This window comes from Sapajus apella, unplaced genomic scaffold, assembly GCF_009761245.1.
Source record: "Sapajus apella isolate SASKATOON/1434 unplaced genomic scaffold, GSC_monkey_1.0 scaffold33, whole genome shotgun sequence".
In the NCBI taxonomy this organism is placed as follows: Eukaryota; Metazoa; Chordata; class Mammalia; order Primates; family Cebidae; genus Sapajus; species Sapajus apella.
This window is the reverse complement of record NW_022436973.1, coordinates 23,996,696-24,008,785: the sequence shown is the minus strand read 5'-3', so window position 1 is coordinate 24,008,785 and position 12,090 is coordinate 23,996,696. Positions and strand designations below refer to the sequence as shown.

The following is a 12,090-nucleotide window of genomic DNA, read 5'->3' as shown; positions in this document are numbered from 1 at the left end:
AGTGACTGGATGGATTATTTTGGTGAAGTTGATTCCTCTTCTTTGCCATGGGGTATAGACTTGGACAGGGAAAAGGGGTGGTTTGGTTCAAATACCAGACTTTTACTTTTCCCCCCAGTTTTAGTAGTTTAAAAATTACTTTTTCATTTATGATATGCCCTTACTACTCTTTCCAGATAGTCTAAATATTTTTTTTAATAATTTTCACCAGTTTCCATGGAGTGGATCCTTGGAACTCCTTGTGCTGTTATGTCACCCATAATGGTCTATTTCTGTTGTTTCAAGCCAGCAAATTTGTGTCCATTAGTTACACAAACTATGAGAAACTAATACATAGCTCAGTATTTTAAAAATTTATGTATATATTATTGTTTATTTAGAAACGGCATAAATTTGGTACATTTCTGACTCAGAACATTTGAATGTTAATAAGGATATCGAACTCCTTCGCAGTATTCTCCCAGTATTCTCTCTCTAAAGAGCTGTCATGCATTCCTACACCTCCACTCTAACTAGAGACTTCTTATTAAGAAAGAGGCAAAATCATAAACCCAAAGAATTCTGAGAAGAGTCTCTCTGAGTTCCAGTGTCTGTAACCTGGAAGACAAGCCCATTAACCTCTCAGAGGCTCAACCTCCTCATCTGATAAGGTAGGGTGTGGTGTTTTCAACCTGCTTAGCATTTGTTCCAATGGGTTGATTGCTATCTCCTATAGCACCTCCTCTTCCTAGCAACAATGAATAAAATGTTGAGAACATGGAATAGGAAAGGCTAATGTGGCTAGTTCCCTAGAATTCATTTGTGAAGGTTGGTAGGAAGAAGCTCCATTTCCACCTTGGTTGCTAAGATGGGGAATGAATATCAACACTTTCTGCATTTATCTTCCCTACCATATAGTGAAGGTCTATATGCAGCAGGAAAGAACAAAGCCATGTAGAGTTGAGAGAATTTCAATGAGTGACAGTCTTGGTAACACTAAGCCCTAATCCAATTCTTTAATCTCTGGTTCCTAAAGTTCTGCCTTGACTACTGTGAGGAATCCAGAATCCTCTGTAGCTACAGAATCAATCAACTCATATTTTTGGTTTAAATTAATTCATTTAATCTTATCTCTTGTGAGTAAATGTTCTTCACTAATATAGAGCATACTGGACTGGGCCCAGACAAACCTTACCTCTCTATTCCCTGCTATGTAGATTTCCAACTCCTGAATCTCCCTGAACTAGTTTCCTCATCTGTACAGTGAGTACAAGCATCCAGCAATTCAAATGCTGCTGTGTAGATAGTATAGATAAAGTGTTTGGAATGTAGTAGATGCCCAATAAATGTTAGCCTTATTGTACCACCAATTTAATAATTTCTCAGGCTGGACATTGCTCAAAGTTCTTAGGGCACCACAAGAAGCAGAACACCAAGAAAAAGGCTTTGGATGCAGAAAACATTGATTTGTACTTGCAATTCAACACATTGTGTAATGTGTGACCTTTATCATTCTGGTAGCTCTTAGGACATTGTTGACTTAAGGAAATTGGCTTAGCAAGGAGATGTTTTCTTTCACATTATTGGAAGTCCAGAGGTGAGGTTAGAAAGAGGAGCAGTATGGTTGTGCATATTGTCAACCCACACTTGTTACATATCTGCACTCATGTAGACTTCTTTTTGTCTTGGTTCCACTTACGGTCTTAAGATGTCTGCCTAAAGCACCTGGAGATTCACAATTGCTTGTTTCCAGCCAACAAGGGGAAGAATTACTTTAGATACCCAGATTTCTCTGCAAGCCTGTCTTTTTCTCTTATAGACCCAGACTAGCCAAGTTCACCCCATATTTGAGTAAGCCTCTAGCAGGGGACATGGAATTATCCTAGTTGGCTTAGGTTAGTCATTGAGGGTGTATTAAATATTGAGAAATCAACCAAAATAGCTTTCATCACTCAACCCTTTTCAGTTTTTTCTTCCTGTAAAATATCTAATGCATAGCTTGCTGAGAGAATTAAAAAGATCAAATGTATGTTGTATCTTCGATAATATTTGGCATATAGCAATTATTGAATGAAAAGAAGACATAACTGCTGAGGTGATTTCATACACCAGGGGGCATGGGGTATAGGAGACATACTCACCAGTAACAAACACCTGAGTTCCCTGACCTGATTGGTACTCCTTGATAGGTTTCCCTTTTATGAACTTCACGCAGTAATAGGTGCCAGCATCTGCAAGAGAGATTTCGTGGATGCGGATGGAAAAGTCTGTGTTGCCAGGCCTGGTGGTGTCTCCAATCTCGTTTACTCTGGGAAAGTGACCTTGTTTGAAATTGTAGATTAATTTCCGGTCTGGCCCTGTTCCCTTGAACCACAAGACAGGTCCATCTGGTAAGGTTTCTGGTACGCTGCAACTCAAGGTGATTGACTCCCCAGTTAATGCAGTCTGTGATATCTCAGCTTGTTGCACATGGAACACACGTGTGGCTCCTGGAAAGAAACTGAAAATCATTTCTCATTTCCCCTGCTGTGGCTTAGGCATAGGTACAGGTCATGGTTGGGGCTCACTCATTAATTCTTTTAATGGCTTGCACAAATGCCCTTTCACTGAGTAAAGAGAGGCCTTTGCATATGGAGGCAGCTTCTCCCCAGAGTGCTGAAGGAGGGGAGTCAGTCCAGAAGACCAGATATATTCCTTCTCAGTTCCATTTCTCAGCCCTCAACCATGGTAAGAGGACAGGGAGGGAGAAGGTGGGAATTATCAATGGGTAATGTTCATGGAGAAAGACTAGTCCCCCTATCCGTCTAATTGCCTGGAGTCACTTGATACATTTGGAACTGGGTTCCAGTCCTGTCATCCCACCCTACATCTGAGTTTAGGTTTGGCCTTCCTCTCTCCTCTGAAGGGTGATCACCCTGTGATTTTGTGGAGAAATTCATGCTGAAGGATTTGGAGAAGTAGAAATTAAGAGATAACACAATTAAAGAATGAGGTGGTCATGGCAACAGCATATGGTTCCACTGTTTATCTCTTCAAGAGGAGAGAGAGAAGAGAGAGTTTCCTCTCCTCAACCAAAAGAGATTAGAACTTCAAGGACCCTCTACAATTTTGGAGAGCCTCACTGACCCCCCTTTACTCTCCTACACAGTCATCATCCCTACCCTACAATGTGTCAGGTCCTGGTAATAATCTCTCCTGTTAAGCTTGGTCATCAAAACCACAGACTGCCTAAAGAGCAGGTTAGAGAGAAAGGGAACTCCTGGCTGGCAAGGCCAGAAGGTAGTGGTAGGAAGGCAGCTTGCACTGACATTATGTAACTTAAGGGAAAGCTGTGGATTTTCCATAGCCATTTGGGCACTATGGAATGTGTCTGGATTCAAAGGAAACATTACTGGGAAGGTCAGTTCTCCGGGAAGAACAGGAGGGACACCTAATATCACTGTATTTCATGAAGTTAATTCAGAGGGTGGTGAGGCGAAGGAAATACTGGTTATCCTGGGAATAAAAATACTGGGAATAAAAGAACAGTGGGGCCGGGCGTGGAAGTCTCAGGGCAGACCTGGGAAAGCTCAAGTGTCAGGGAATGACTCCACCCCGCTGGGCAGGCTTTCTGCAAACAAGGATTTGGAGAGAGTGATACGTAAGATCCCTCCTTCCGGTCTCAGAATTCCCCAACAGCAGTGCCAGGCCATGGTAGGAGATTACATCCACTCACTGATTCGTGTGGGGAATGGGAATGTGATCTCAGACCGTACTGTGGTGACCACTTAGGTACTTGCTATCAGGCCCTAATCACATTCCAGTTGGTAATGGGAGGGTGAGGGGGATCATGGAGGCATGTAGAGATTCTGCCTGCCTGAGGAGCCCTTTGTTTTGGCCCAGGAGATACTGGGCATTCGGGGGCAAACATCACCTGTGATGTTGAGATTCTGTCAGAAGCTAAGATGTGGCTGCAAGCATCTGTGACTGGAAGTTTAGGGTCATGAAATAAGTCATGATATACACAATGCTTATACCTGGGCCCAGGCTTCTTCCTAAAAGCTTAGAAGTCAGTCGTCAGCCTTCTAGGGCCCAGTTTTCTTACCATTTGGACCATACAGTGCACACATGTAGTTGCATCTTGCATACCCAGTATCTTTTTATTTGTGTCTCCTATGTCATTTGGTTCCGGTGGGGTTGGCATCAGAGAAGGATGTGGCTTGTCAGCATAGCTTGATTGAATATTTGGCACAGGTTTTAAAGATTCATCTTCACAAACCCAGGGAATAAAGTGCATCAGGTTGTGCTTACCATTCACATACACGATGGTGCCTGGGCCAGAGAAAAACTCCATGTCAGGGTGTCCTATCCTTAACTTCACACAGTAGTAGGTGCCAGCATCTTCCGGCAACACGTCACTGATGCGAATGGAATAGTCAGTTTGATCGACTGTTGTGTTTTCCACTGGAGTTACTCTGGGGAAGTGGCTTCCATTGAAACTATAGATTAATTGTTGTTCTGGCCCAGTGCTCTTGAACCACAAGACAGGCCCTGATGGGGACAGAGCAGACATGTTGCAGGCCAGAGTTAGGACATCTCCAGGGTTGACTGACACTAAAGTCTGAGGCTGGTTCACCTGGAACTCTTCATCTGAAGGTCCTGGAAAGAAACTTGGAATCATCTCTCATGTTCTCTGTCTGACTCAAGATGCTCTGAGGGTCTGGTTGTAGGTTAAGGTGGGATCTAAATATGATAGCTTAATTTCAGCATCATGTGATGGTACCAGTCATATAAAAATTACAGTGCTGGGTGCCATGTGAGATGAAGGGAAAGGGACCAGTGCACAAATAGAAGAATGGCACTTTCCTTCCGTATCGGGATATGAGGATGGCCTGCAATATATGAGGCACTATATAAACATATTTTAAATGAATATATGAATGTATTTTTATTAAGTGAGAAAATGCAAAATAGAATTTGGGTCATATTTTTTTTAATTGTCTCAGTATCAGGGATACAGCCCCAAGTGAAGGACAGTGTGTTGATAACCAACATATTAAGTTCAGAGAGTGACTTGCATATGGAGGCAAGCAGCTCCCTCCCATACCAAGCCTTCTATTGTGTGAAAGGCCACTCATTCACCTCTTCAGAGTAAACACTGAGGCCTGCATGCTCAATGAAGTGGCTATTTTCCGTAAAAGGTGACAATTGCTTTTTGGAGTGTAGGAATATCTTAGCTATTACAATGGTTTGTTTGTCGATGCTTAATCCTATCCAACAAAATCTTATTCCTTAATACTTAATTGCTCTTCTCATGCGTCCTTGGGTATCACACAAACTGCACTGACATTGAGTTCATGGCAGATACACAAACTGTCCACAAGATAAGTTCTCCAAAATTGCAGTGTTATTCATGATAGCCAAAATAGAGAAACAACAGAAGTGTCCATCAATGTATAAATTAATAAAATTGTGATTACACACACACACACACACAGAGGAATACTACTTAGCCTTTAAAAAGCAGAAAATTCTGTCATTTATGACACCATGAATATTATGGTGTGAAATAAGCCAGGCTCAGAAAGACAAATACTGCAAATTATATGTGGAATGCAAAAAGGCTAACTCAAAGAAGTAAGGAATAGAATGTGGTTCCCAGGGTCTAGGGTGGTGGGGAGTTGGACAAGGAAATGGGAGATGCTGGTCAAAGTCTATAACGTTGTAGTTAGACATGAGGGATAGGTTCTGGTGATCTATTGCACAGAATGGTGACTGTAGTTCATGTATACTTCAAAATTGCTAAAAGAGTAGATTTTAAATGTTCTTACCACAAACGGGATAAGTATGTGAGATGATAGATATATTAATTAGCCTGATTAAAAAACATGTGAAAAGTATGTGAGGTGATGGATATATTAATTAGCCTGATCATTTCACTGTATATACATGTATAAGGACATCACATTATACCACATAAATATATACAATTATTATTTGTCAATTAAAACTAAAATAAAATGTGAAAAAAAATCCAGTTGTACACCTTATAAACAAATAAGTTCTACAAAACAATGGAGGACTTTATTTTGAATGGTTTTGCAATCTTACTCAGTGTATTCATTTTCTATCACTGAATAACAAATGGCCACAAACTTGGTGGCTGAAAACAACATGTATTAATTATTTCACAGCTTCTGTCAATCTGTACTTCAGATATCACTTAGCTGGGTTCTCTGATTCAGGGGCTCAGCAAGCTCCACTCAAGGTGCCAGCTAGACTGTGGTCTTATCTGGGGGTTTGACTGGGGAAGTGTTTATTCTAAGTTCACTCAGGCTGTTGGCAGAATTCAGGTCTTTGTGGTTGTAGGACTAGGACCCTCAACTTCTAGGGGCTTCCCTCAGTTCCTTGCCATGTGGGCCTTCTCACAGGCAGTGTGCAACATGGCTCCTTGCTTCTTTAAGGTCAGAAGCAAGAAAAACTCTAGCGTGATGGATCTTATACAACTTAACACACTCAAGGTGATGACAGCCCATCACTTTGGCCATATTCTATCAGATAGAAGCATGTCACACACAACTGAGTTACATAAGGGTGGGATAACTGGGAGTCATCTTACCGTCTGTGTACCACACCCAATAAGTACAGTTAAAAATTCAAGTGATTTTGACTAGCTTTAAGTTTCTTAAGTTAGCTTTTACCTAAGCATTTTTATTTAGTCATGCTTAACTCTGCACTGAATAAAAAGAACAAGTTTTATACATACCCTTCCTATGTATAAAGTGCAGACAGATATAAATGCAGTACATAAACCAACATAGAATATATCTAAGTTATTAAAATTTCATGTAGAGGCTATCATGAGTTGAACTGCATGTCTCCGAAATATATGTTGAAGTCTTAACCACGAGTTGCTCAGAATGTGAACTTATTTGGAAATAAAGTTGCTACAGACAAAATCAAGTTAAAATGAGGTCACTGAGGTGGGTGCTAATTCAATATGATGTTTCTGTTTACAAGGAGCGGAAATTTGAACACAGAGACAGACATACACAGGGATAAGATGATGTGAGGATACAGGGAAGATGCCACCTGCCATCCAACAAATGTTTGAGACAACCACTGCCAGAAGCTCGGAGAGGGACATGGAACAGACTCAGCCTCACGGTCCTCAGAAGGAACTAACCCTGCCCGCACCTTGATTTTGAATGTCTAGTCTCCAGACCTGTGAGAAAATTAACTTCTGTCATTTGAACCACCCGCTTTGCAGTACTTTTTTAGAGTAGCCACAGAGGAAACAGAGAAATAAGAAATTGAGCTTCACAGAAAGTGTAAAAACTGCCAGGGACCAGGCACAGTGGCTATTGCCTATAATCCCAGCACTTTGGGAGGCTAAGGCAGGTGGAACTCTTGAGCTTAGGGGTTTGAGACTAGCCTGGGCAGCATAGTGAAACCCATCTCTACAACAAAGACAAAAATTAGCCAGGCATGGTGGCGTGTGCCTGTAGTCCCAGGTGCTTGGGAGGCAGAGGCATGAGAATCACTTGAGCCCAGGAGGCAGAGGTTGCAGTGAGCCAAGATCGCACCACTATACTCCAGCCTGGGTGACAGAGTGAGATGCTATCTCAAAAAATATATAAATAAAAATAAAGTAAAACAAATGACAGATCCTTTGATTCCAGAGGCTGGAGGGTGAGAGCCGTGATGGGTGCTGTGCCCAGCCCTTCGACAATAGGTGTGAGCCCTTTACCTGAACAAAGAAATATGCAACAGACATGGCCACTGGGAGATTTTTTCAGAATTGGGGGACATCCCAGTGTAGTCTTCTGAATTCTGCCTGCTCTGGGATAAGATGGAGAAAACTCTCCCAAAAGAAATTCTATGGGAACAGGTGAGGGAGAGTTACACTAAACAGGTAGGGAGGAGACCCGACTATACACACACCTCTGAGTTACTGCTGGAACTCACCACTCCCACTCACCTGCCAGTTTGAGCAGCAGGGACAGCAGTAAGGAAGGCAGAGGTGAGTGGAGTGGGGAGGCAGGGATGGGCATAGCGGTGAAACCTGGAGCTTGCTCTGCCTGAATCTGTCCTGGAGAGGCCCTGGACTCAGTGCTCTGAGCAGAGAGGACAGTTCTTGCCTCTGTGATGTCAGAGGAAGGGGATTGTGATGAGAGGAAGGGCCAGGGGACTGGGACACTTTTTCCTTTGTGATTATAAAATTGAACAGACAAGCTTGCTTCAAGCTAGGAAGTTACTGCTGGAAATGTTTAGCATTGCTGGGGCTGGGAGGCTTGACACCCACAGGCTTGTACTCCTTCCCGAGTTTCATCCCATCTCACAGGTTCTCGCCAACTTAATGAACTTTGCCTATCTAGGAGCCTTAGACACACACATAGGCTAGACCAAGCCCACAACCTCATGACAGGCAGGTGTGGGTCTAGCTCCTGCACGAGCTCAATGTCTAGGCCTCTCAGAGCTGCACAGCTTAATAAAGAGGCAGGATGTCTATAGCCTCACCCTCTTGATGATGAGAGTCGGACTTTACAATGAATGCCCTTTCTTCCACTCCAGAGTTGTTAGAGGAAAAAAACAAGCCCTGATGTAATATCGGCTGTCTGTGCTGAGCTTTTCTGTGGGTCCCTCCATACAATACTAGGAACTGCTTCCTTTTTCCTTTCTGCAGAGGTGTGCCTGAAGAAAATATTCGAGTTGTGGAGGTGGTGACGATTTGTGCTTTAGAGGATGGAGGGGCCCTGCAGGGAAGGCAGAGCTGTGGGGAACACTCTCCAGGAGGGAGAGTAACATGCCTACAGACACCTGGGAAGGTGAGGGCTGCCTCTCCTGCTTAGGCTGGACCTGGGACCATCTCTTAGGGATGGGACTGAAGGGGCAGAAGAAATGCTCCCAGAAAAAGGGAGGAAGCAGCATGTTGGCATCATTCTTTCTCAGCTCTGGAATGGGTTCTCCCTAAGCACAAAGGTTATGTTCAGAGACTCTCAGCCCACACCCAGCTGGTGACCCTTTAATGTCCAAGTGTCCATAGGCAGGCACTGGCTGCCATAGTTGTTTCTTCATTGTTTCCTCATGACTTGTGCCTTCTCCACAGGGACCACCTAAAAGTCAGGGCCAGGAGAGGTGTTAGACCCTCTAGGAAAAGAAAGCAGAACCAGGCTGGCACATTCTCTCTGAGATGTCAAGACTCCCCGTCTCCTTGTGATGTCATCATCCTATGCCATTGTTCTGAAATGATGAATTCTACAAAGGAATTCCCATCCATAGCCCTGCTTGGAACTAGACAGGAACATTCCTCCAGCCTCCATCATCCTCCCCTTCCCCTACATTGGGGAATCTTTTCACTTTTCATTAGACTCTAAGTTCCTTGGAGGGTATTGTACTCATGGGTCAATGCCCAAGGGTGCCAGGTTTGACACCAGATATAATTGAGGTTAAAATCCTGAATCCGCCTCCTAGGAGCTGAGTAATCTTGGGCTCACAATGCAGACCTGTATATCCTGCAATCATCTTGACATCTTCATTTATATACTTTTAAAATTTTCTTTTTTGAGATGGAGTTTTGCTCTTGTTGCCCAGGCTGGAGTGCAATGGCATGACCTCAGCTCACTGCAACCTCTGCCTCTGGATTCAAGGGATTCTCCTGCCTTAGCCTCCTGAGTAGCTGGGACTACAGGTGCCCACCACCACGCCAAGCTAATTTTTGCATTTTCAGTAGAGACAGGGTTTCACCATGTTGATCAGGCTGATCTCGAACTCCTGACCTCAAGTGATCCACCCACCTCCCAAAGTGTTGGGATTACAGGTGTGAGCCACTGTGCCTGGCCCATTAGTATACCTTAAATATTAAAGTTTGAATTCCAGATCTGCACTCATAAACCTTATCTTCTCCCACACCATGCCTGGGATGATGGTTATTTGGTACCATCATCTTCGTGTTTGTCAAACCAGGAAGGGACTCATGTTCTTTACCCTCACTTAACCACTTGTTACCGAGTAAAAGGGGCTCGCTGCCTGATGTGCTAGAAGCCAATACTGTGACACCAGGCATTTGAGAAAAGAAAAGCTTTTTTATTGCAAGTTGACTAACAGCAAGACAGGAGTCCAGCTCAAATCTAGCTGACTTCAAGGCGGCAGTTTTATTAGAAAAAGTTTAGGGGGTGGATTCTGGGATTAGTACGTGATTGGTGGAAGGAAAGGGGAGGCCTAGAAAGTCCTTGGGCATTTACAGTTATCTCTCCATGCCTCTTCATGGCTCCCATGTGCAAAACTCTGGGACATTCTTATGAAATCTGTGCTAGAAATTCAGGCTGTGACCTCAGCAAGCTGATTCTGAACAATCTCCAGTTGGCCATATTGGTTCCAATGGATTTTAGTCAGTTTTGTCATCTTACAAATGGAAGAAGTTTCAGCACTTCAGCAAGGTGTTTTTTTCTTACCTGCTATCCTGTAAACTCAAGAATTTCTGTTAGTAACTGGTTTCTTTAACTATTTGGGGGCATAGTTTCACACGCATATCTTGCCCTGGCAGCCCCTATTGGATTTACCTCCTAAATCCCTTCTGAATTAATCTCTTTCTTCTTCTCTGTCATCATCTCTTGCCTGAATAAAAACAATTGCCTTCTTACTAGGCTACCCTCATTTTTATTTGCCCCCTGTAGTCTCTTTTTCCTTCTTCAGCCAGACTTGTCTTTTTACAACATTGATTTAATTATGTCCCTCTCCTGAATAAACATTTTTGTGGATTCTCATTAATCTGGAAGTACTATAAACAAGGCCTTCTTCCATGACTGACTTGCTCCCTTAGAGACAAAGGGATTCCCACCTTTCTGATATGTAGCACAGCCTTTTTGTCCCAGGTTGGGTTCCCTGGGAGACAGACTCTGGGGTGAAGACGAACAAGCAGGTTACTTTTCAGGGAGTACTTTTAGGATCAACACTTGTAGAAGGGAGGAGAGGGAAGCAGGATTGGGTAGAAGAAGAAGTTGGGCTGCAGTGAAGACCTCAGCTGACCTTGCATGGAACCTGGTACTAGGATGTTTCTCCAGAGTTGCTCTAAGTTAGGATAAGAGAGCGGGGCCTTTATACCATCAGGTTGATGAGTCCAATGAGATGTGGTCTGTTTCCAGACATGACCTAAACAAGGGCACTCCCTTCAGCTAAGACAATCCCAAATAGGGCTGATGCTGAGGACCGTCTTCGCAACCAAGTTCCTCTCAGCATCCATTACCCTCCTCCTGGGAACAACTTGTTCCTGTAAAGCCTTGGGCTCAGGATATTATTCACTCACTCATAGTCAGATCCTGAAAGCTAGCCCAGCTCACCCACATAACCCAAAGTTCTCTGATCCCACAGTTTTAGATTTACAGAAAAATTGAGAAGACAATATAGAGAGGCTGGATATATTTGTGCACTGATTCCCCTATCATTGGCATCTTACATCAGTGTAATACATTATTATAATCAATGAACCAATACTGATACATTATGATTAATCAAAGTTCATAGTTTATTTAGATCTTTTCTTTTTACCTACTGTCCTTTTTCTGTTCCAGAATCCAGTCCAGCATATCTGTTACATTTACTTACCATATCGCCTCAGGCCTCTCTTGGCTGTGACAGGTTTTTAGACTTTTCTTTATTTTGATGACTTTGACAGTTTTGAGGAGTACTGGGCCTAATATTGCAGGATGCCTCTTCATGGAAATTTGGTGTTTTTCTCATGATTAGATTGGGGTTGTGAGTTTTGGGGGGAAGGTAGCAGAGGAAAAGTGTCACTTTCATCACATCATATTAAAGGTACATATTAGTGACATGATTTATGATTATTGATGTTGATTTATAATTGTTGATGAACTCTTGATCACCTGGCTCACGTGGTATTTGTCAGGTTTTTCCACTGTAAAGTTATTTTTTCTCCTTTTTTCCCTGTTGCATTCTTTGAAAAGAAGTCGCTCTGCACAGCTCACACTTCAGGAGTGGAAGTTATGTTCCACGTCCTTTAGGATGGAGTGTATAAATAAATTATCTGGGACTCTTCTGCACTGGAGATTCTTCTCTTCTCTCCCATTAATTTATTCAATCAATTATTTATATCAGTAAGGACTCAGATATTTA

General features: G+C 42.9%; 1 protein-coding gene across 1 annotated transcript; it reads right to left on the bottom strand.

Moving 5' to 3' along the window:
* Window positions 1-1,533: 1,533 nt before the first annotated feature.
* Window positions 1,534-7,349, bottom strand: SIRPD (signal regulatory protein delta). Its single transcript, XM_032295648.1, has 2 exons — window positions 4,270-7,349; window positions 1,534-2,468 (listed from the first exon to the last, which is right to left on the bottom strand). Exons 1-2 carry the CDS (start codon window positions 4,637-4,639, stop codon window positions 1,942-1,944), a joined length of 897 nt encoding a protein of 298 aa, XP_032151539.1. The 5' UTR covers window positions 4,640-7,349; the 3' UTR covers window positions 1,534-1,941.
* Window positions 7,350-12,090: the final 4,741 nt, after the last annotated feature.

Excerpts from the sequence above, each read along its gene's own strand:
- SIRPD (XM_032295648.1), bottom strand. The coding sequence starts at position 4,639 with ATGATTCCAAGTTTCTTTCCAGGACCTTCAGATGAAGAGTTCCAGGTG. Across the intron at positions 2,469-4,269 it reads CACCATCGTGTATGTGAATG|GAGCCACACGTGTGTTCCAT; the intron begins GTAAGCACAACC and ends GTTTCTTTCCAG.